This window comes from Macaca mulatta, chromosome 4, assembly GCF_049350105.2.
Source record: "Macaca mulatta isolate MMU2019108-1 chromosome 4, T2T-MMU8v2.0, whole genome shotgun sequence".
NCBI classification, from domain to species: domain Eukaryota; kingdom Metazoa; phylum Chordata; class Mammalia; order Primates; family Cercopithecidae; genus Macaca; species Macaca mulatta.
Genome location: NC_133409.1, coordinates 34,665,267 through 34,691,075, shown reverse-complemented (window position 1 = coordinate 34,691,075; position 25,809 = coordinate 34,665,267). Strand labels below are relative to the sequence as shown.

The following is a 25,809-nucleotide window of genomic DNA, read 5'->3' as shown; positions in this document are numbered from 1 at the left end:
TTGCTATTCCTGCCTTTGCTTCTGTGACCTGCAGTAAAGCCATTAAAAATATATTTTAAGGCTTTTTACATGGAATGGTAATTATGCACAATGGTTTTTAATCATTTGGCATCTAGCATGGAGCCTTCAGAGAGTATTATGCCTCAGAGAGCTGCAACTTGCATGGATCTTGGGAGGGGCCCTTGGTTTCAGGGGCTCTGTGTTCTCTGTGTGTGTGTGTGTGTGTGTGTGTGTGTGTGTGGCAACACCAGGTAGTGACAACAGTGTCACCTGGGAAATAGAGGACACAGATGACTGCTTGGTGGACTTGAAACCAGCTCTAAACAGCTGTTGGGTTCTGAACAAAACTCCAGGATCATTGTTCGCTGGGTGAGCTGGTGGGATGCAGAGACTGGGATGGGCTGAGGGTGGAGGGCTGAACGGATACCCTGCACATTATTTGTGGTGTTGTCAAGGGAGAGTTTAGAGGCAACACATGAATCTCACCTTGCTGCCAATTTGGATCCTAGACAGTCACAGCTGGAAATCATCTTAGAAGAGAACATCTTGTTCTCAAGCCCCTCAGTATACAGCCGCGGAGACCGTGGCATGCAGAGGTGAAATGACTTGCCTAAAGTCAGTTAGCTGCTTGGCAAAACTAGCCAAGAATCCAGGCCTTTTGATTCCCCCCATCCCAGCAAACAGTGTCTTTTTTTTTTGTTCATTTAAAGAAAAAAGGAGTGGATACTTACTAAATAGGGGGAAAGGAACAGTAAAGTAGAATGAACAAAGTAATCTATAATCCTACTATCAAGACAAACCACTGTTAATATTTTTATATTCATCATCCCATATATTAACTTTTTAAAAAGTCTTTTACAAATTATTAAACAAATTATCCATATTTTGTATCCCACTTTTTTTTCTTTTTTCTTTTGGAGATGAGGTCTTACTTTCTTGCCCAGACTGGACTTGAACTCCCGGGCTCATGCAATCTTCCTGCCTCAGCCTCCCCAGTAGCTAGGACTACAGGTGTGTGCCACCACACCTGACTGCTCCCACTTCTTTTTTAAAGTTTCCATTTATTTCTCCTTCCACTCATATCAAATTTTTGTTGCTCAGCATCCCTGACTATTAAGGAACATTAATATGAGTTTTTCTTAATCATAAAAAGAAGTTCTTTATAGCTTTAATGTTAATTCACCATTGTGATTCTTTTTGTTGTTGTTGTTGTTTTGTTTTTAAAGGTTTTGTTTCCTCTTTTTCTCCTCCTCCTCTTCCTTTTCTTCTTGGTTCAGTTTTTATTTAATGTACTTAACAAGAGAGCCATTGTAGACCTTTATGATGATTCTTTATTTCAATTCCAAACATGCAACCTCCCTCACACCACACACAGAGTCTTTCATCCTAAATTTGATTTTGGTACACTCTTCCACTCCCATCATTTTAACTCTCATGGATATGCTAATTATTCCAAAATTATCCTCCAGCCAGTAACTCTTTCATGAGCACAACGTAGACTTTCAGATGCCTAGATCAGTCCTTGTCTAATTTGACTGTGCACAGGCGTCACCTTGGGATCTTGTTAAAATGCAGATTTGAATCCAACAAATCTGGAGTGGAGCCTAAGATTTCTGTCTTTTTGGCAAGCTTGATGCCTGGTGCCGCTTGTCCGTGGAGCACATTTAGGTAGCAAGGGTCTCCAACATACCTCAGATTCAACAGGTCCAAACTGAGGGTGTCACATTCTCTGCCAAACTGCTCTTTTTTTTTTTTTTTTTCTATCTTCCCTTTCTCAATTAATGACTTTGCCATCTACCCTCCCGTCCAAGAACAAACTGTGGAATTATCTTTGTTTCTTCTGTTTCCTTTATCTACTCTGTCTAATTGGTCACCAAAGCATTCTCTTTGGGAAAAACTTCTTGCATGTGTCCTTCCACTTTTGTTTCTACCAATGCCCTTTGGATTCAGGACCTTATCATCTCTCAGCAATCTGTTTACTCCACAGTATCTTGGCCCCAGGCTGTCTCAGGATGTGCCTTCTCAGAATTATCTTTCTAAAACAGGAATTTGATAGTGACATTTGCTTGTTTAAAAACTTTCCATTGTCATACTGCCTGCATTCCAGGGTTCTTAATTTGACAAGCAAGGTCCTGCAGAATTTGGCGTCAGTCTTATTCCCCCCACCCCCAACCCCCCAGCTGGTGCTTTCTCCCTCCCCCAGGGGGTTGTACCTCCCTGAAAACGAATGCAGTCTGTCTACATCACCGCATTCGTGGTTATCTAAACCCGCTGTCCATGCTTGCTTCTCTGTCTTTGCTTGTGTGGTTGCCATGCCTTGAAGGCCTTTCTCATCACGTTCTACCTGGCAGACTCCTTGTACTCAACCTCCAGCTCATGTCACTCTTCTGTGGAGCCTTCAACGGATCCCTTCACTAGAGCTTGTGGCTTCCCTGATATGTGCTTCCATAGCACTTACCACTTAGGATATGGAGTTGCACATGTCTTTGTTGCCTTCTAAATTCTAGGCCCAGGGCGGGCATGGTGGCTCACACCTATAATCCCAGCACTTTGGGAGGCCAAGTTGGATGGATCACTTGAAGCCAGGAGTTTGAGACCAGCCTGGCCAACATACCGAAACCCCATCTCTACTAAAAATACAAAAAAATTAGCTAGGGTTTGGTGGCAAGTGCCTGTAATCCCAGCTACTACGGAGGCTGAAGCAGGAGAATCACTTGAACCCTGGAAGTGGAGGTCGCAGTGAGCCGAGATTGCGTCACTGCACTCCAGCCTGGGCGACAGTGAGACTCTGCCTCAAAATAAAAAATAAAAATAAAAATAAAAAATTCTAGGCCTATCTTGTGTGAAGTACACCTGTGTTCCTTAGTTTGGCATAGTGTGGAATAAAGTAGGTTTTCTCTGAATATTTGCTGAGTCAATGAGAAAACAAATATTCTGTAGATAAACAGGCATTAACTTGTACATGTTAGCAGTGAGAAGGAATTACAGCAATTGTATCTGCTGGGCTGTCCAAGGAGAACCTGCCTACTGCCTCATTCATTCTAAAACTACCCTGTCAAGACAGTAGTCGTCAGCAACCTGTGGTCATTGAACACTTGGACTGTCTGCTCCAAATTGAGTTATGATGACAGTGCAAATTACGTGCAGGATTTCAAAGACTTAGAATGGAATAAAAAGGATTTCATTAATAATTCCCATATTTATTACATGTTGCAGTGATAATATTTGCGGTATATTGCGTGGGTTAAAATTAACATTAATTTTATCTGCTTTTCACTTTTGTAAATGTAGTTACTAAAAAATATTAAATAACTTTTGTCCTCACCTTTTATTTCTATTGGCCAGCACTGTTCTCAAATATCAATTTATTTCTCATATTTGAAACACCTCAGGAAGGTTTCCCATTACGCACCCCCCCCGCCCCACCAAATTGTGCTTTTGAAGATTCCGTAAAGTGATGTTTAGTTGTTTTCCATTCTTATGAGTTACTGACTTTAAATATGTTTCAGTGAAGAGTCTATCAGTGAACTCAGTTCAAGTTGTATTTTTGAGATGATTTCTTGATTCTTACTGAATCACCAAACTGAAGAACTTTATCATATGTCAGATGTTACTGTTACCTATAAATAGAAAACTCAAAATGTATTGTTTTTCTTTTTACCATGACCTAGGGAATTAGAAATGGAAAGTGAGAAATTTTAGTGTAAGATTTGTCCACATCCTCAACCCTGCTGTCCACACAGTTTCTCACTACTTTTGGTAATTTAAAATTATATACATTGCATGCCATCATGCCATCATTGTTACCTTCTGCTTAATCAGTTTTTCAGTGTTTAAAAGTTGTTGTTTTTTTTTTTTTTGAGGTACCTAAGACAATTTTATTTTAATTTTTTTGTAATCATAAAATTCTTTTCCAGTGCATCCTTAAACAGATCTCCAAATAACAAAATCAAGATACAGATTCTGTGGTTGGGGTGTCAGTTGGGACCCAGAGAGGTCCTTGCCTGCCACTTCCAAGGCAAAGTGGCAGGTGAAATTATGGCTTTATAGGTGTGCTATATGATTTTTAGAAGGAGAAGAGACAAGATATTGTCATTCCTTTTGTAGGATGTATCAGCCATGCTCACACGGTGAACAGTAGACCTGAAGATATGCCACCTTCTCTCTTCCACTAGTATTTCCTTCCCACACTATACAGTGATAATGGCGTAAGAAACACTTTTTCTGGAGGCATTAGTATGGGCTAAAAATGATGACCACACTTCAAGTGGGAGTAAGAACCTACTGGAGATAAGATGAGTGACCCTATACTATGATTCATGGAGCAATAGCCCAAAGTAAGGATTAGGTGACTGCTTAGCGGGCAGCTAATAAACGTCGGTCTCTTTTCTGTCATGCACATACTCCATCGCTTATTGCAATTCACTGATGAGGGTTTAAAATGGCATAATGAATTATGCAAAAACTGTTTCTGCAGGAGGGTCTGTGTTGCAGCCTAATGCAGCACAGATGGAAAGATCCTCTTTTAATCATTGTTCTCACAATACTTGGAAGCTTTTTGAGGAATAAGCACTCAGAAGTGGAAGTGAATGGCCTTCCACGGTAAATGAATTCCTTCTGCAGAGAGGAACTGAAATGTATTTTGTGATGCAGATGGTTGCTCTGTGTTTGAATACTCATCCTTGTCATTTGAGATTCATGCTTAGAAGCAAAATGTCTCTGGAAATACTTGAGTTTAGATGATTCCATTGGAGAAATTACTCCTGTCCAGTCTGGCCCAACATGTATTAAGTTTTTTTTTTTTTTTTTTTCAAAAATGATGAAAATGAGTGTGTAAATGCCAGCTCACTTCAATTAAGAAAACATGCAAATTATCTCTCTCTGATCTGTAGTTACTACTGAAGAGACTAAACTAGTTACCATCCCCTTTTATTAGCATAATATTAATGCAAATGATCTGCAAAGGCTTTCTTAAAAAGAAACTAGAACCATGGAAAGCAATTAATAACTGTGCTAATTTCCCCAGTTAGGAAGCAAAAAACATTTATGATTAGGCTTTTAACTTTGGTATCTGTGCCAAGGACTTCCCACCTGGGCTTAAATATGTACCTGTTTCTAAAATTAATGTCAACTTGGAGCTTTCACTTGCAGAGTAAGAGCCAATCTGAAAAAGGCCCAATGGAAAAATTTCAGAACAAAGATGATATGCTATTATCTGTAGGTACTTCATGATTTAGATGTCAATAAGAATGTGTACTACAGGTAGTATTATAAGACATTGCTTTTTAAAATATAGGGGAAAAAAGTAAAGGAGTAATACTGATTGGCCAACTCAAGATATAGTAAAGGACTGCCTTGAACTTTTCCCAGGAGGGGATTAATATAAAGAGGACACTGATTACTTCTTTATTTGCTCACAGGAAATGGGCTTAAGTTAGAGGGAAATAAAGTTGAACTGAACAACAGGAAGACACTGTTGGCTCTGGGAGAGCTTTTTTCAATTAGAATGAGGCGTAGCAAAAGACTGGAATCTCCCTTCTCACCTCCTCTTACTGTGCTATTGACTTTTTTCTCTTTTTTTTGAGACGGAATCACTGTATCGCCCAGGTTGGAGTGCAGTGGTGTGATCTGGGCTCACTGCAACCTCCGCCTCCCAGGTTCTTCAAGCGATTCTTCTGCCTCAGCTTCCCAAGTAGCTGGGATTATAGGTGCGCGCCACCATGCCCGGCTACATTTTGTATTTTTAGTAGAGAGGGGGTTTCACCATATTGGCCTGGCTGGTCTTGAACTCCTGAGCTTGTGATCCATCCGCCTGGGCCTCCCAAAGTGCTGGGATGACAGGCATGAGCCACCGCACCCGGCCTACTGTGCTATTGACATTTTTAAACACTTTTTGGCATCTTGTCGTTGCCTACGTTTAACTGGCAGTGAGCACTGCCACACCTGTTGTTTGTCCCACTCAAACAAGCCAAGGCTGCCCTGTATTACTCTTTCCCTACATACGTTATCACCTCTATCAAAATGTAGATTCAGAGATCAGCAGTAAAGCCCTGTGCTTCTTTGGACTTCGAATGTCAGCATTTATAGTTGCCTTGCAATTAATAGGGAGTCAGTAGTTGTTGAATGATTATGTGAATCACAACTTTAGTGATCTGTTTATCATTAACAAGCAGGAACTCAAGTTCTATAGTATCACTCCACCAAAACACTGAAGCCTTGGCTTCATTTCAGTTTCACTGTTTTTTCAATGTCTCCTGTATTACTTGAAATGGAAAATATATATTGTCATGCGCGTCCATGTGAAGAGACCACCAAACAGGCTTTGTGTGAACAATAAAGCTATTTAATCAACTGGGTGCAGGCGGGCTGAGTCCGAAAAGAGACTCCGCAAAGGGAGATAAGGGTGGGGCCGTTTTATAGGATTTGGGTGAGTAAAGGAAAATTACAGTCAAAGGGGGATTTTCTCTGGTGGGCAGGAGTGGGGGTCACAAGGTGCTGAGTGGGGGAGCTTTTTGAGCCAGGATGAGCCAGGAAAAGGACTTTCACAAGGTAATGTCATCACTTAAGGCAAGGACCGGCCATTTTCACTTCTTTTGTGGTGGAATGTCATCAGTTAAGGTGGGGCAGGGCATTTTCACTTGTGATTCTTCCATTACTTCCGGCCATCTGGGCGGGCGGACCTGCAAGTCACAGGGGATGCGATGGCTTGGCTTGGGCTCAGAGGCCTGACATATATTATGTGGATGAAGTTCCTTTTAAAACCATAACCGCAATGATTTGTATAATAAAACCTAAGTACATAATTCTGATTAATACCTGTAATGAGAGAAGACCAATGAATAAATATAGGCATTGTATTCATAAAACTGTATTCATAAAACTATTGGATTAAGAAATTAGCATTTCTGTATTGTGTTGGTTGGTGTATGAAAGTATGCTTAGAGTCTGACAATATTTGTCTTATGAAAGCTGTGCATTTTACAGAACTGGCTTTTGCAAATAACTGAAGTCATTCATGAGGTAGGAGCCTTTAACAATTGGCCCTCAAACACATGAGTTTAAAAAAAAAAAAAGCAAGAAAAATTTTAAGTCTTTGATCTTTACCTTAGAGTATCTGACAACCTTGATCTTTCTGTAGACTTATCCTGGCAAGATGGTAAAGGAAGTTCTATTTTTGATGCTATCATCTACACTGGCTTCCATGGCTGTGATACAGCATAAATACTGACTTCTGCCCTGGAGGATATTACATGCTCTTAATCCTTTCATCATCTTTTATAACTGTGGTCTCTACGGGCTCTGTTTTCTTTTCTTTTCTTTTCTTTTTCTTTTTTTTTTTGAGACAGAGTTTTGCTCTTGTCACCCAGGATGGAGTGCAACGGCACGATCTCAGCTCACCACATCCTCTGTCTCCTGGGTTCAAGCAATTCTCCTGCCTCAGCCTCCCGAGTAGCTGGGATTACAGGCATGCACCATCATGCCCAGCTAATTGTGTATTTTAGTAGAGATGGGATTTCTCCATATTGGTCAGGCTGGTCTCGAACTCCCAACCTCAGGTGATCCGCCCGCCTCGGCCTCCCAAAGTGCTGGGATTACAGGCCTGAGCCACCACACCCAGTCAAGCCTCTGTTTTCCATTCAATAGCTCATTAACTAATCTCTTCTGAAGTGATGGATTTCTGACACAACAGTTCTTTCTTCCACCTCTCTTTCCTGACAAGCAGGGGCATGGGTAGCTCAGACCTCTGCTGAGGTTCAGTTGAGGTGCTGGGAGCCTTGACCAGTGCAGAATTCAGGGCTCAGGAAAGTGATGTAGCAGACAGCATTTTGGGGAGAAGTAGAAATCAGTCAACTTGGATCATTTCTTTATAGGAACTGGGCAGAGAGGAGGATCCAGGTGTATAGCAATGGCAAAAGCAGAGAAGAACCAGAGGGATGGAAATGGAAGACTAGAGGTGGAAGTCCTTGAATGGGACACTGATACAGAGTCAGATTTCTATGGAGTGCCAAGACAGCCTTGGCTGTAGGTAGCGGGGCAACTCTTGAGGCCATGAACTACTTATGTTCATCTTCAGCTGTTTCAGATCCCCACAGGGAATGACATTTTGGAACCTGATGCCATATTGCTTTTGGTTAAGTGGGAATTTTGCTGCCCCATGTGAAAAACAGGTAAGCAGTAGGCTAGTGTAAGCCTGGTAATGGGACTGAGACTAAGGGTTGGAAGGGAGAGATGTTTCTTAAGGATCAGAACAGAAATTAAGCTAGGACAGGGTAATAAACTTCCAGCTTGTGGGGTTTAATCCGCCTAGAATTTGATGTGTCTGCGGGTGGCATTTGCTGGAGCTCAGTATGCCCATATTGTGCTAGATGATGTGGCATTGCACAAGAATAGCATTAACTGTGCTTCCTTATTAAAAGTGTTTTTCTCTGTCATCTACCTCTCCTCCCTTCACCTTTCTCAGGTTTCCACAATCCCTTCTTGTAAAACCTTTGTCCATCCCTCATATTCATGTTAGGCTTCACTGCCCTGTGAGCCCTGTTCCTATCCTCTAAACAAAGCTCAGTGGCTTTTACTGAAAATGCTTGTTTTTGTGAGTTGTGTGTGTGTGTGTGTGTGTGTGTTTTTTTCCAGACAGGGTCTCACTCTATCACCCAGGCTGAAGGGCCGTGATATGATCATAGCTCACTGTAGCCTTGAACTTCTGGGCTCAAGGGATCGTCCCACCTCAGCCTCCTGAGTAGCTGGGACTACAGTCACATGCCACTGTGCCTGGCTAATTGTTTTATGTTTTGTAGAGACAGTGTCTCACTATGTTGCCCAGGCTGGTCAGTTGGATTTTTTTTTTTCTTCAAATGTTGTGGGTTACCCACAAGTAGCATTTTGCATATGGAAATTGTCTTTAGTTCTTGTTTTATATTTCATGTATCTTTTAGGCTGCTTGCATTCACATCTGTCTTGGGCTCAGTGTTTCAAATATGTGAAGAAAAAAGTGGTCTTAGATAATCTCACTTAAAAAGATTGTTTTGTAGTAGTATTCACATATTCTACTTTGTTACTGACTGCTGAACACATTTAGTAGAAAATACAAATGAATTGTTTCTAAGCTTGGCTAAATTATTTGCTTGGCTGGGAGTTATTTCTCCATCCTCTCTGTCCCCCTAGTAGAGCTGACTTTTAGCACCTTGCATATAAAAACACTTCCTGGCCTTCCATACTTACCAGTGGAGCATTGTAATGTTTGAAGTTCATTTTGAGCTACCCGTAAAATGACAGTTATAACATAAGGGAAGCAGTTTTCTTTTTTCAATCTAGGTATTTACCACAGAAGTGCTGCTGCTTTTAATTGTTCTATTACTATTCATCAACATTACTTTATAAATATCCTCTCCACTTATATTTTCTAACATAAACACAAATCTCCTTTCACTTTTAATATTTTCATCCAGTGTTTGTCTATGTTTTTTCCTTTGCTAGCTGGGGGAAGGTTGGTTTCATACTCTCCTACTCCCACTGAGATATGAGATGATTTCTCTACCTTATTGCAGTGGATAATCACAAAGAACCAAGAAGAGTTTAATGATAATGCCCATGTCTCTTTCATAATATGCTGTTATGTAGCTTTTGTTATTATCAAAAAAATTTTTTTTAAATTCACCATTGCCTTGTGTTGATGTTTTTATTAGCATGGAAAGTTATATAAAAGTCCTGCTGGAGGGCAATATATTTGCTATAGGAAATAAGGAAAACCATGATTATATTCAGTACTATTCTAACATTAAATTTCAAAACATTGTTTATAATTTTGTATTATATCAACAAGTATTTTGTTAGTGCTTATATCATGACAGGTATTAAGAATCAATAGAAACTTTTTATGAACTGCAGGGATGTCAGAATATTACAATTTATAAATCTGTAGTCAGTCAGCAGCCAGAATGAAATTCCTGGCTGATATTTAAATACTCTTCTTGGATCCCAGATCTTGAAGCATATTAAGTCTTATATGTGAGGGAGTTTGCATCCTGGTGTAAATTTATCTGTATTATTACATGTTTAAGGTGTATTGGCAAACTGTAGTGATGAGATTCTGAACTAATAGAAATTACGATGGGGGAATTTTGAGTGACCACTTGAAGAATATGAGGGGAGGTGGAAAAACCTTTAATCTTCATTAGTGAATCTTTCTTCATTTTTTTTTTTTTTTGAGACAGAGTCTGGCTCTGCCGCCCAGGCTGGAGTGCAGTGGCCGGATCTCAGCTCACTGCAAGCTCCGCCTCCCGGGTTCACGCCATTCTCCTGCCTCAGCCTCCCGAGTAGTTGGGACTACAGGCGCCCGCCACCGCGCCCGGCTAGTTTTTTGTATTTTTTAGCAGAGACGGGGTTTCACCGTGTTAGCCAGGATGGTCTCGATCTCCTGACCTCGTGATCCGCCCGTCTCGGCCTCCCAAAGTGCTGGGATTACAGGCTTGAGCCACCGCGCCCGGCCGAATCTTTCTTCATTTTATCCAGGAAAATGTCTTGGGAACTTGACAGATTTCTCAGAAAGAAAACAGGAGCACAGCTTTGAAACTGAAAAGGTGAAAAATTTGATTTGCCAAGAGCAATAAAAATGAATGGATAAAGGTTGACAAAAAATTTAGATGCTGATCACTACCTCTAAAGCTATATGGTTGCTGTGAAACAAGAACTGAGTACTAGACAGTCGTGCGGAGGAAGCTGGGCTCCATCTTGGGAAGGAACAACTTTAGTAATGGACAGTGAGGGGGCTTCAGGCAAACCCTGGAGAACTTGAGAAACAGACCAGGGGAGGGGCAGGGATGCCAGGAAGGGTGTCTCAGTCTGTTTGTGCTGTTGTAACAAAATACCATAAGCTAGGTGACCTATAAACAACAGAAATGTATTTCTCCCAGTTTCAGAAACTGGAAAGTTCAAGATCAAAGGGCTGGTGGATTAGGTGTCTGGAAGGGCTGGCTTTCTCACGGATGGCACCTTCTCACCATGTCCTTCACATTGTGGAAGAGGCGAGGCTGCCATCTGGGGCCTCCTTTATAAGAGCACGAATCCCCTCCCTAAGGGCTCCATTTTCTAATCGCATCTCCTTGAGAGTTAGGATTTCAACATAGGAAGATGGCGGGGAATAAGTAGCACTTAGGCCAGAGCAAGGGACTATAGATGTCACCTCAAATTATTGGTCTAAATCTCAGGAAGTGATTGAGCAGGGGATGACTTGAGAATGAGTGGATAACAGTGGCAGAAATGGCCCAAGAGGAGGTGAAATTCTTACTGAAGAAGGAATGGTGAACCACTGCAGGGCCTGAAGAGTGTTAGGGACAATCTTGAAGTAAAGGCCATGACCTGGAGGCCTATGCTGGAAAGAGTTGTCTGGGCCACTAGTTCAGTGAGGAACTGGAAAATTCCACCCATAACTGGTGCTGGTGTCTTTTGTCATCTACCTCACACTAAAGGTTTGAAGAGCTTGGTTAAAGCAACATCTGTGATAAGGCACCCAACCAGAGAGTAGTGCATTCAGTAAATATTTATTTGTTTTAAAGATTAAGGTGAAGAATGGAATTATGGAATGTGTGCTTAAAAAAACTCTGAGCCGAAACTTGTTTATAATTTAATATTAGTTACAGTCTCATATGCAACCAGCCCTTCCTTTTGGATGCTTCTGTTTCCTCTAAGAAACCTACTTTTAGACTAAACATCCACAAGTAGCATCATGGAGACGTGGGACATTTACCTTAATTCATTTTAGAGTTTTCTGATGACTAATTTCTTTACTATCCAGTTTTCATCCCTCTCTCTTATTTTTTTGTAGTTTTGTGCAATTAAATAAGAAATGCCTTAGAAATTATTTCAGAGGCAGCAGTACTTTAATAATTGAACAGCTCACCAACATCTGCTATGGCAGTTTGCTTGAACCCAGGGATACTAAAATGAAAAAAAAAAGAAAAAAGAAACGTGGATTCTTGCCCCCAAGAAACACATAATTTAATGGTGGGGACACTCATGAGCAGATCATCAAAGTGCAGGATGTGGTAAGGGATGTGGGGAGGCTACAGAAGCAAGGTGATTCCAACCCCAGAGAGAAAGGTACTGAGATATGAAATTGAGTAATGACAGCTGGAAAACAGATCAAACTGGAGAGCCTATGCTCCGAGTGGCGAGGTAGCTACTGGTGTTTTATTTCCAGGTGGCTCTACAGCTGGCCAGAACAAGAAAAAGATAGAGGGTCTTGGAGAAAGAACAGCAGGTCCAGGGTATCAGGTGGATGCAAGTCATGGTGACGGATAATTGAATGAAGTGGATATGCTTTGAACCCATGTTGCAAGATCCTGAGATTTTTATGTCAAAGCCCCACTACAGATACCTTCATCCTTGTCTTGGAAGGTGATTTTGACATCAAGGTCCCAGGTTCCCATTTGGCTACTTGTTGAGTTGTACCTCCGATTGAGGAGGAAAAACTGCTTCCTGAGAGATTTGGCAAGCTCAGGAACAAAGAGGATTTCACTTCTACCTAGAACCAGAGCTCTAAAGCAAGACACCTATGCCTGGCCAGTGGTGGCCTACCGTTTTCCCTTTATATGTTCCTTGTGTCTGTATCTAAAAAGGAAGTGATTTTTTGCAACCTGCCTCGGCTGCCTGCTGCCTTTCCCATATTCCTTTCTTTCTAGGCCTTCCCTCCCTTCTTTCTACCAGACTTGGTGGTGGTTACTATATCCCTATTCTTTTAGTGATGTCAAGAAGTAGAGGGAGGCCAGGCTCCGTGACTCACGCCTGTAATCTCAGCACTTTAGGAGGCCGAGGTGGGCGAATCACCTGAAGTCGGGAGTTTGAGACCAGCCTGACCAACATGGAGAAACCCTATCTCTACTAAAAATACAAAAAAAAAAAAAAAAAAAGCCAGGCGTGGTGGCACATGTGTGTAATCCCAGCTACTTGGGAGACTGAGGCAGGAGAATCACTTGAACCCGGGAGGTGGAGGTTGCGGTGAGCCGATATCGCGCCATTGCACTCCAGCCTGAACAACAACGGCAGAACTCCGTCTCAAAACAAACAAACAAACAAACAAAAAACAAAAAAAAAGTAGAGTGAAAGTCGCAACGATAAATAACAAAACAAACAAAAAACCCAGCACCTATGAATTGGTTGTGCCATGTATTTCTCTAAAACTGATAAAGCTAAGTTTTTAAAGCTAGCTCTTTTTTCTTTTTTTCTTTTTTTTTGGGACGGAGTCTCGCTCTGTCGCGCAGGCTGGAGTGCAGTGGCCGGATCTCAGCTCACTGCAAGCTCCGCCTCTCTGGTTCACGCCATTCTCCTGCCTCAGCCTCCCGAGTAGCTGGGACTCCAGGCGCCCGCCACCTCGCCCGGCTAGTTTTTTGTATTTTTTAGTAGAGACGGGGTTTCACTGTGTTAGCCAGGATGGTCTCGATCTCCTGACCTCGTGATCCGCCCACCTCGGCCTCCCAAAGTGCTGGGATTACAGGCTTGAGCCACCGCGCCCGGCCTCAAAGCTAGCCCTTAACAGTGTCATTAATGGGCTTCTTTTCTCAGTTTTGCTTAGGTAATGTGACATAAACAGGATAATCAGGTCATTTGCTTATTGTTTTGCTGAGGTTTTTTTTTTTTTTTTTTTTTTTTTTTTTTTTTTTTTTTTTTTTTTTTTTTGTCTTTTCTGCCTGTCAAAAGTGAGGAGTATAAAACAAACCCAAAAGTGGATGAACACTGAAAAACTATAAAGCACTATACAAGATGTTAAGTGACTTTGTTTGTTTTTTTTTTTTTTTTTTTTGAGACAGAGTCTTGCTCTGTCCCCTGGCTAGAGTGCAGTGGCATGATCTTGGCTCACTGCAAGCTCTGCCTCCTGGGTTCCAGCGATTCTCCTGCCTCAGCCTCCAGAGTAGCTGGGACTACAGGCGTGCGCCACTATGCCCAGCTAATTTTTGTATTTTTAGTAGAGACGAGGTTTCACCGTGTTGGCCAGGCTGGTCTCGATCTCCTGACCTCATGATTCGCCCGCCTCGGACTCCCAAAGTGCTGGGATTATAGGCATGAGTCACTGCACCGGGCTGCAACTTTTATTTTTAAAGAAAAGGAAAGCTGAAAGAACTAAGTAAATTTTATTTTTTTCCCAAAATGAAAAGGGTAAGATATGCAAAGAGGAAAATAAGTAAGTTTATGTGAAGTTCAGTACATCCTTGAGACTATAGCAATTGAGTCAGATAGAAGAGATTAGATTCTTTCTCTGGGTTCTGATGGTTGCATGGGTATGTGTGTGGGTGAGTGATGTGGTATTGCTTTCTAATCAACTTCTTACTGCCTTCAGGCATTATCAGTGTTCTTTCTTCCTGGATGTCAGAGCCACTTCTAATAATTACTGCTTTCAGCTAAACAACAGTAGGCATTCTCTTCGAAGGGGTAAAAATGACTTGGGTCATTCATAGGCTGCAGCTCTTCATAGTCATTCAAATTCAGCATATTTTGATGGACAGGGCCATTACACAATATTAATAGCTTTGCCATCTCGCCATGGTAGTGATTACAGTAGTTCTTTAATATCACTGCTGAAACGAGAGAGAGAAATCTACACATGAGAAACATGCTTTTTTTTTCCAACGTAGAGATAATGTAAAGAAACAGTATTAAATTTTAAAATTTCAAAATTTACAAAACAAAGTTTTTAAAAAAACAGATTATATTTGAAGTTATGCCCAGCATGACACTTTTTTTTTTTAATAGAGATGGGTGTCTTACTAGTTGCCCAGGCTGGTCTTGAACTTCTGGGCTCAAGCACTCTTCCCACTTCAGCCTTCCAAAGTGGTGGGATTACAAGTGTGAGCCACTGTGCCTGGCCACAAACCATATTTTAGAAAGGGCATTGAACAGGGACAGTGGCTTACACCTGTAATCCCAACACTTTGGGAGGCTGAGACAGGAGGATTGCCTGAGGCCAGGAGTTCCAAACCAGCCTTGGCAATACAAGGAGACTCTGTCTCTAGAAAAAGTTAGCCAGGTGAAGTGGTGTGTGCCTATAGTCCCACCTACTCAGGGAGGCTAAGTTGGGAGGATTGCTTGAGCCCAGGAACTCCAGGCTGTAGCGAGCTATGATTGTGCTACTGCACTTCGGCCTGGGAGACACAGCAAAACCCCATCTCAGAAAACAAAACAAAAAAAAAATTGAAAAATTAAAAAGAAAAAGTGCATTGGAAAATAATTCTCATCCCTTTTAAAAATATATGGTTTGATTTTTAAATGTATTTTTTTCTTGATAAGTGTAATGGTCATTTGAAAGTGCAAATTATAGACTGTCAACAAGATTACTTTTGCCTTGGCTATACGCAATACAAACTCAGAAAGATTGATGCATCTGGGGAAAACAAAGTAAATCCTACCCTTTTTAGTCTGTTTGACATATTAAAGTGACCATTGAAGAAGAAATGAGGGCATTAATCTCGGTTCTGTCACCCCTTTGCTGGGTAAAATTGGGGAATATTTAACCTTCAGGCCTCATTACCTCATCTAGAAAATGATGGGATAGGTTTAAATCTCTGAGGTGCAATAGTATTCTAATGTTTACACTTCAATACATATGGCTTTTTCTAAAATATTCTTAGTCATTATGGTTTATAAGTCATGATCTGAGTAAGAACCCCCACCCCCGCCTTTTCTTTTTCTACACGTTAAAACAGAACAAAGCCGAAACAAAAATAAACTTTATTCTTTTGTCTTACACTGTATGTATATCCCAACTCAATCACTTCTTGTCCTGCATGGAAATAAAAGTAGAATAGGGAACATGAAAGAAAGTATATCCTTTTTAGAAAGGATCTTGTAAGAAAACAAAACAAAACAGGTGCTAGGATCAGAGGATTTCAAGAAAGCTGACTTTGGGCCACAAAAATGCCTCAAAGGGTCAGAATCAGGAGACAGACTGGGTATAAAGCATCACAGCAGGACTTCTAACAGGGTAGGGAACACAAGGTAGAAATTGGACCAGATAGTTAAATATATGAGCTCAGAAGAAACATCCTACTTACAAATAAATCTGCCCTGAGGGAGTTTTTAGCTAGAGGGTAGGGATGACAAAGGCACATTAAGGCACATTTTTCAAATATATGCCAAAAGGGGACACCCAGAGAGAACTTCTGCCCCTTACTCATCATGGACACCAGCAAAAGATTAACAATATTGGTAAGGGAGGGGTTTTTTTTAAATGACGTTTTTATTCTTTGTCATTATAGTATAAATTAAATATGGATATATTGGAATAAGTCCCAGTTTGTGTGAAAAGATACAGAACTAAACAAAAACAAAGAAATAGGTCCAGTCACTAGGAAAGCAAGTCTGTTTCTCTCAGAGGGCTTTCTGGAGTTTTGCCCACAGAATTGAAATGTGCATTTTCAGACCCATTAGGTGTTGTTTCTGAGAATTCTTAAAACAGTGGTTTTCAAAGTGTGGTCTGGGAACACCAGAGGCTCTCCAGACCCTTTCAGGTGTGTAGCAGAGTAAAACTGTTTTCATAATAACGCTAAGACGTTATTTGCCTCTTTCACTCTCATTCTCTCATGAGAATACAGTGGAGTTTCCCAGAGACGACGTGAACTGTAATATTGTAAAAGATTGAACGCAGAAGCAGATGTAAGAATCCAGATGTCTTCTGTTAAGCTTGATATTAAAGGCAGCTTCAAAAATATAAAACAGAGCTACTCATCTCACTATTTTTATTTGAAAAATGGCCTTTTTAATGTTATCTCTGTGAAGATGTTTATTCTTAAATGAATAGTATTTAAATTTTTTTGTTTCAGTGTTTAGTATTATAAATATCAATAGATATCGCCTACATAAGCAAAAGCTCTTTGAGGGTCTTAGAACAATCTTAAGTGTGTAAAGGAGTCCTGAGACCAAAAAGCTTGAGAATGTTCTAGAGGACATATGATTCCTCTGGATCTTATTAAACAGTGTGAGGGGCAGTTCTATGCAGTTAGCACAAGTTTACCTAGGGGACGTTTTTCATGGTTACCTATGAGGCACTTCAGTAAGAATTTTCACAACAAACAAAGCAAGCAAGGCTACTGTTATTCTTCCCATTTTTTAGATAGGAAAAGTGAGGAGTAGAGAAATTGAGTGATTTACCCAAAGATTGCAGTTAAGTAGAGCTGGAATCATTTGGTACTTAGATTCCTAGTTCCATATGTTTCCATTTCATTTTGCTGACTGAGCTGACTGCATTGATAGCAGAATAAATCATCAATCTTCTAGCTGACCTCAGTATAATCAATGGCAACCTCCACCTCTTTGTAAAGAAAAAATGTCAGACCAGTTTAATATTCGCTATGACAAAATAAATAACAGGCATTATAACTCATACCCTGAACGATATCATTGCCTTTGGAATTCACTGATTAGGTGGAAAATGTATCACCAGAAAATGGGATAGCATATACCTGGGGAAAATACAACAAAACAAAGCCCTCATTTTTGTAAACAGAGCATGCTAGCAAGAGGGAAAAGAAGATTCCGGGAAGGCCCATCAGGGTCTGTAAAGTGAATATTTGCTTGTGATGTGAGTGTCCATGGTAAAAAAGCAAAATGATTATACTCTGGTGTATTGGAAAGAGCGTGACTTGTACAGCAAGCTAGGAAGCAATTCTTTATAGAGCAATGCTGGCAACTTCCTTTAGAGGACAGTGTCTAGTTCTGTCATGATAGTTGGAAAAGGTGAGAAATGCGGGAGCTTCTGAAGCATATCCATGGCATGATTAGCACACAGAATTCTGGAGGGAGAGGGAGGAGGAAGGAACTTGGAATAATTGCTTGCTAGAAAGTCAGGTAGGGGTCACTGGTAGTTGCCTGTGGTATAAACTGCGTGTTTCTTTGATTTCAACACCATGTGTCAGCTTGGATCTTTTGGAAATATAAAATATTTCTGCTCTGTACTTCATTACATCTAGCAGATGTTGCTTTATGTTTTTGAACCTCATTTGCAGAATGAACATGGTATCATATAACATACTCCTAAAAACAGAAAAGAGGAAACCAGTTAACTGGCCTCTTAGCAGAATGGTTTTAAGAGGGTCCAGGCTTTTAGTCACTGCCTGTCTGAAGTACAAAAGTAGAATATATGCTACAAAGAAAAGAAGTAACACAACATGTTCATTGATGTAAACTGAAGGAATGTTCACTTACATTTTTAGACAAATTAAAAAATACATGGCAGGGTGACCAAGGAGGGTAGCCTATTACTGAATGGCTGTGTCCTTCCCACTCCTCATCCCCTCTTATTTAAAAATGAAAATGTGTTCTTGCAGTATTTACCAGTGATCAAAAAAATATGGAAGAAAGAAAAAGAAAATTCCTCCTTTCCATGACTCAGTATTTTTAGGTTATCACAAAGCTATTCAGCTTCTGAATCTTATTAAAGTCAAAATATTGAGTCAATTCATCAGCACTAAGCTATTCAATTTTTGCTTTATGCATGTTTTGAAAGCAAGGCTTGATATAGATGGTGTATTTATGTAACAATGGTGTTACTCAATGACCTTGCATTTTTCTGCACATGCTATCTTAATGGAAATTTACTGGAAAATTCTTGCCAGAATAAACACATTCCTTCAGGACTGAAAGGCTTAATGTACTTCTAGTTCAACTGCACCTTTTTCCCATGAGCAGATAAACCAAATTATTTGGCGTTAGTCATTATACTTCACACAGTTTACAGTACTTATTGTGGTCTCACAGGGGGTAAGAGTTGAAGGAGACAGAAGTAAGGTGGTCAATTTCACACTATGAGAGAGAAAACAAAAGGATAAAGCATCTGTATATTTGACATGCAATATGAAAAAATGAATCTGGCAGGCATCTGTAAATTAACATCAGCTATCCTGGTAAGGCAGAAGTAAGGAATATGAACAATATAGATAAGTTGAGCTGATGAACCAGAAATTTAAAAATATATATTTTTTATTTTTAAGAGAGGGATGACTTTCTCATTTACATGTTAATTTAAGAATCAGGAGTGAAAACTCTAAAAGAAAAATACTGGCTATGTAATGACCACTGGGGCCGGATATGGGGACCCAGGTGGAACACAGAGATGTAAACAGGACGATTGAGGCCAGGGAGGGAGGAAGTACCCCTTGAATTAAGGGATGAAGAAGGCAAACAATGAACAATGGAGACTTAAGGAAAGAGATTCACAAACATGTCTAGACTTAGGCTTGTTGGCCCCTGTCCTAATTCCCACCCATCACCACCCCAAGGTTGCTACTGGGGAGAGATTATAGTGATTGTTTATTCATGCATGCAACCAGCATTAATAAAGTTTGTAATCAAGGCAGGAAGACTCATCTTTAAAGGAATAAAACTGGCATATCAGCATATTAAAGCTAAGTGCTCAGTTATACTGCATTTATTTGCAGCAATAGGCAATTAAATTAAGTTCCTTGACTTTTTCTTTTTTTTTTTTTTTTTTTTTTTTTTTGAGACGGAGTCTCGCTCTGTCGCCCAGGCTGGAGTGCAGTAGCGCGATCTCGGCTCACTGCAAGCTCCGCCTCCCGGGTTCACGCCATTCTCCTGCCTCAGCCTCCGGAGTAGCTGGGACTACAGGCGCCAGCCACCTCGCCCGGCTAGTTTTTTTGTATTTTTTAGTAGAGATGGGGTTTCACCGTGTTAGCCAGGATAGTCTCGATTTCCTGACCTCGTGATCCACCCGTCTCGGCCTCCCAAAGTGCTGGGATTACAGGCGTGAGCCACCACGCCCGGCCAAGTTCCTTGACTTTTTCTAACAAACCAGTTGGAATTAAGCTGCTGGATAGATTTGCCCAGAGTTTAGTGACCCTCTCCCTTATGTACTATTAAAATCCTACTATTTTAAACAATTTTGGGAAAGGCTAGTTTAAATGTGAATGTTCACACACTATTAAAGAATTTTATTGTAATTTTAAAATTATTTTCAATATGTACAGTAAGTAAAACCAATCTGGCAAACGAAAAATTACTTCCTGGAAGTCCTTCTTGAGAGAAGTAATCTGAAAATTAAAATAGCAAAACAGTTATTCAACGATTGTCCTCACTCAAATTGTATTCTTTAAAAAAATTTATTGTTGTGTTAGTCCATTCTCATGCTGCTAATAAAGACATACCTGAGACTGGGTAATTTGTAAAGGAAAGAGGTGTAATTGACTCACAGTTCAGCATGGCTGGGGAAGCCTCAGGAAACTTAAATCATGGCAGAAAGGGAAGCAAACACACCCTTCTTCATATGATGGCAACACGGAGAAGTAACAAGCAAAAAGTGGAAAAGTCCCTTATGAAACCATCAGATCTCGTGACAGCTCACTCACTATCACCAGAACAGCATGAAGGTAACTATCCCCATGATTAAATTACCTCCTGTTGGGTCCCCCCAGGACATGTGGGGCTTATGGTTACTACAATTCAAGATGAGATTTGGGTGGGGACATAGCAAAACCATATCAACTGTAAATAAAGGAAAGGCATCAAAGCTGAAAAATTTCTTCTTTTAAGGAATCAGGCATGGTTTTCTCTGTAAATAATAAAACAAAAACTTATTAAATCTAGGTCTTAAAAGCTCCTTTAATTCTATTTTAGATGTAGGTGAGATGTGAATTATAACAAAAAATACCGTTTACTTGAAGTTATACAAATACTCTTATTTATTCAATTTATTCTTCATAGATGATATCAGAGAGAGAAATGTTTGAGGTAATTCCAAGCTATTCAGAGTTGCTAATAAATGAGTTTTTACCACATTTTGGAATTTTTAATACATATAAATCATGGGTCCATTTATAAATAAAGATTAGAAATTGCTTTCTACAGTAGATTATAACAGCAAACTTAAATCATCCTATTTATATTTTGATTTCAAAAATAAAATGGAAATTCAAATACTTCATCGGTTGAAGATATTTACTATATAACAGTTGACTAAGTTTTGTTTATGAATATAAATGATAAACACAAAAATTGTATAAAATTCATTCCCAATTAATAGTCTGTAATTAAGATTTAACATGTTGCTTTTTAAAAACTAACTTTCAGGTTTAAATGACTCTTATGCCTGGGTGTGGTGGCTCATGCCTTTAATCTCAGTGCTTTGGGAGGTTGAGGTGCGAGGATCCGTTGAGGATCACTTGAGGCCAGGAGTTTCAGACCAACCTGGGCAACAGAACAAGACCCCATGTCTACCAAAAGAAAAATAGCTGGGCAATATGGTATATGCCTGTAGTAGTAGCTACTCAGGAGACTAAGGTAGGAGGATCATTTGAGCCCAGTAGTTTGGAATTAGAGTGAGCGATGGTCACACTGGTGCACTTGAACCTTGGCAACAGAGCAAGACCTTGTCGCTAAAAAATATATTTGAAAAATGAGTCTTCATTTAATGTAAATGGAAAAATAATTTACCATGTTGCTCTTTGTACTTCACCATACTTTTCTGTGGAGCATGCAACTGTTTATTCTACAAGCATATTATAATCAGTAGCACTCCAGAGTAAACAGTTTCAAAATATATATTCCTTTGGTTTTATTAAGGAGAACTTAAGGAGTTAACAAATTCTCCAGCATATTGCTGTAATACTTTAGAAATTATACTGCTTCCTTTTGTACTAAAATAAACCATGTGTTCTTTTGAATTTGTAGTCGCAGATATGGCCAGTACACTATGAACCAGGAAAGCACCACCACCAGAGTTATGGAGAAGCCTCCATTTGATCGATCAATTTCCCAGGATTCTTTGGATGAACTGTCTATGGAAGACTATTGGATAGAACTAGAAAACATCAAGAAATCTAGTGAAAACAGACAAGAAGATCAAGAGGTGGTTGTCGTCAAAGAACCTGATGGTAATAACTAACTAAATAAAGCTTTTATTGTTTGTATTTGTATTTATAGGAAATGAATGCATAGAAAGGAAGAGAACCAAAAAAAAAAAAAAAAAAATTAAAGCTAGGACTACCGAAAAAAGATACTGCCTTTCAACTTGAAAATTACTTGTTTGAGGCAGATTTATGGATGCAACTGCCAGATACAAGTGGCATAAGTAAGTTAGCGTAGTCATAGATATGGCTGGAATGTTGTTGGCTAAGCTCACTGTATCATAGCTTTTTAGAGTTAGACTTCATCTTTGAAACTATCTAACCTCTCTTTAAATTTCTTCTGTAATATAATAGCCACATTGTCATTTGGTCTCTAGTGAGTGCAGATGGTGATAGAAAGAGCACTGCTTTGCAGTGATACTGTTTTTCCAGTGGTCAGTCAGCTTGAGTTCCTTTGATCTTTGTTTTATTGATTTACAGTCTGCTGTCCTCTAACTTTGACTCTCTTGCTGTAGTTATGCCTTTGGGACAAATGGAACAGAGCTCTTCTATTTTTACATGATAGCCTTTCATATATTTGAGAATATTTATCTTGTTCCTAGCCAGGACCTTTCTAGAAAGAAAATTCACATAAACCAATCTTTGTGGGTGGTTTTCAAAGACCTGCTGTGGTCCTGGCTATTTTGTCATTCGAAGTATAGTTCTCCAGATTGGATGCAATGGCTCATGTTTAGCCAACTAATCTAAAAATACAGAGTTGGGCAGTAGATGGTGGCATTACCGTTTTTAGCTTCCATATTTACTTCTTTCTTGTATTTGGTGCATAATTTCCGTAGAGTCACTTTCCAGCCATAGTTCCCATTGTCTGCTGTAATAATTGATATTCTGGGAGAAACATGTAAAACTTTACTTAAAAGTTTTTTTGTACCATTTCTTTTAATCTCTGAAATTCAAGCAGTTGCCAAGTTTTTCATGTCCGTTTCTCTTGTCTGTTATATTAGCTTTCTTTCTATGCCTTGTGCCATCTATACATTTGTCAGTATGTTTATGTAAGTTGATATATAAATGCCAAAATGTGAGAGCCCCAATCAGTGCTTTGTGATCCACGAATAGAGACTTACTTCTCAACACAATGACTTCTTAAATTACTTAGGATCTAATTAAGTAGCAAAATCTATATAAATAAGATTTTTCTCCTTGGCTACAACATTGCTTGAAAAATCTACCAATACTTATTTAAAAAGAAGACTTGGGGATTTTTCTTAATTTAATTTCTCAGACCTAGAAGAACACTACAGTTAACTCATTCTTTAGCTTCTTGTTTATTTTTCTGTCACCGTTTCCCAAATATGATACCAATAAAGTCAAGCTTATTTGTGATAATTAATAGTATCTTTCACCCTTTCTTTCTCCCTGTTTCAAGATGGATGTAGCATACTAGTCTGCTGAATAAGGAGAGAATATGTTTGAGAAAGCAGCGTTTAAACCCAATACATAGAAGTATGTCGTTAGCTGTTTGATAATTCTCCAACGTTAATTAGATTCATTGATTATTATGTACTATGTGGTCATCAAGAAGATTGGGAATGTTTTCTACATGCCCACACCTTTTCTTAGACTTTAAATTGTTTAAGCTTTACTTCTACTTTTTAATGGAAAAAGTGACTCTACATAGTAATCTTGTTTATTTTCCTTGTTGTGTAACAACATCAGCTTTTTTTCTGGCAATTTGGTTTTGTACACCAATACTGAGTACTACCTTAAAAGCATAAATAATAATGGCTGACTTAGTTTTTTGTTGTTGTTTTTGTTTTGTTTTGTTTTGAGACAGTCTTGCTCTGTCACCCAGGCTGGAGTGGCATAATCTCAGTTCATTGCAACCTCTGCCTCCCAGGTTCGAGAGATTCTCTTGCCTCAGCCTCCCTGGTAGCTGGGATTACAGGCGTGCACCACCACGCCTAGTTAATTTTTGTATTTTTAGTAGAGAGCGGGTTTTACCATGTTGGCCAGGCCAGTCTCCAACTCCTGACCTCAAGTGATCCACCCACCTCAAAAGTGCTGGGATTACAAGCCTAGCCACCATGCCCGGCCTTGCTGACTTTTTATGCTAGTAAGCTGTTTTTGTTGTCTGGTGTGCACAGTGCCTAGTACTGGCTTATGTCTCTTGAAGTCAGTTATTAATACTTGATTTCTGCCATCAAGAAGTTTATACAGTATAGAAAGACAGGCAGGACTAGGTGCTATACCATGTGATTCAGTCTGTCTCAGGGCTTTTCAAAACTCCTTCCATATAACATTCTCACCTTTGGTTATAGCATAGCTGGAAGAGGTATGCTTTAGTGTACAGATCAGAAAACAGTCAACTTGAGGCTAAGTAACTTGTCCAAAGAGACTTGGCTATCAAGGTGCAGAAATGGGGTACAGATCCAGGTCTTTTGTGTCCCAATTCATCCCTCCTTTATTTTCCTCTATAAACATGATGGTTGGAAAGAATCTATTCTAATTATCCTTCTGCTTTTAAATAACTTTCATTAGATCTTACACAATATTTGCATGAATATTTACTTCCTGCTTTCAGTGTTTTGAATTGATTCTTGTTTGATTAGCTTCCTATATAAGCCTTTTTTTGCTGAATATATTGTGCTTTTAAAAAACATTGTAAAATAATCTGATGTGCTGACTTGGAAGATTAGAAAAATTAATTTGAAATTGATTAGTTCCCAATGTTCTGATGCTGTTAACTTCTTTGCTGCACTTCCTGTCAGCTACAGTGAACAGAGAAAACAAGGCTTTCCATAAATTAGTGTTGGACTCTGAGGTAGTACTGAATTTAAGCCAAGAAACTGGGCTTAATATATAGCCCCAGCATTGACTTATTTCTGTAACTTGATGGAAGTAAGTTATCTCTTTATTCTTTGCTCATCTCTGGAAGGGGAATAGTATCATCCTCTGGGTTAATCTGCAAGGAAGTTATAGAGGTTAATTACATGTGAAGTCATTTAAAAATTTCAATTGAGTATATATGAAATCCATCTAAAATTTGATATCGTGGCTGGAGTGTATGGCAGTTGTCCAAGTTTTAGATAATGATTATTAGCACTGTGGTTTGGTTACAATAGAAGAGTTTTAGTAAGAATTTTTAACAGCTTAAAAAATATAAAGGTTCTTATATTTTGTGATTTAAGTACTACTTTTCTCTACTGTCTTAGAGGGAGAATTGGAAGAAGAGTGGCTTAAAGAGGCCGGTTTGTCCAATCTCTTCGGAGAGTCTGCTGGAGATCCACAGGAAAGCATGGTGTTTTTATCAACATTGACCCGGACCCAGGCAGCAGCAGTTCAGAAACGAGTAGAGACGGTCTCCCAGACCTTGAGGAAGAAAAACAAACAGTACCAGATTCCTGACGTCAGAGACATATTTGTTCAACAGAGAGAATCGAAAGAAACAGTAGGTTTTCTTTTTTGATGTTAAGGCAAAGGACTAATTGCTTACAATTAATTGGATCAATCTGGTTTAATTCGAATGATTAAAAATGTAATGATCACCTATTCTGTGCCAGGCACCAAAACTCTATGCTTGCAGCAAACAAGAGAGACTTGCTTCCTGCCTTTCTGGAAGTTATACTGATGAGGCAGAAAACAAAACTAGTTAAAATTCAGCATGACAATCCATGCATTAGGGGAAGAGGGTGTCCTTGGAGCATTAGAAGTGACTCTAACTCCACTAGGGGTGACAGGGACAGCGGACAGCTTCTCAGACAACGTGACTACCAACAGTTACTTAGACAAAAGTAGGATTAGGGTATTCTTCCCTATCTATTAATGCTTGTAGGAATATTTGATTTGTCCCTAGACTCGTTTGGGGATGGATAAGTAGAGTGTGAGGGAGCTAATTGCAGCTGAATTACAAAGTAGGAACCTTGAGACATGAAGTAACTTCTCCTTTGTGGTGTTAAAAGAAAGACCTTAG

At 39.6% G+C, this 25,809-nt stretch overlaps 1 protein-coding gene across 3 annotated transcripts in view; it reads left to right on the top strand.

Moving 5' to 3' along the window:
* Positions 1–25,809, top strand: part of ARHGAP18 (Rho GTPase activating protein 18) — a 195,723-nt gene that overhangs the window by 107,489 nt on the left and 62,425 nt on the right. For all 3 annotated transcript variants that reach the window (XM_015137472.3, XM_001105288.5, XM_078001190.1), the window contains 2 exons: positions 21,667–21,869; positions 25,052–25,287. In XM_015137472.3, coding sequence (XP_014992958.3) covers positions 21,667–21,869; positions 25,052–25,287 — 439 coding nt within the window. The remainder of the gene's footprint in view (positions 1–21,666; positions 21,870–25,051; positions 25,288–25,809) is intronic.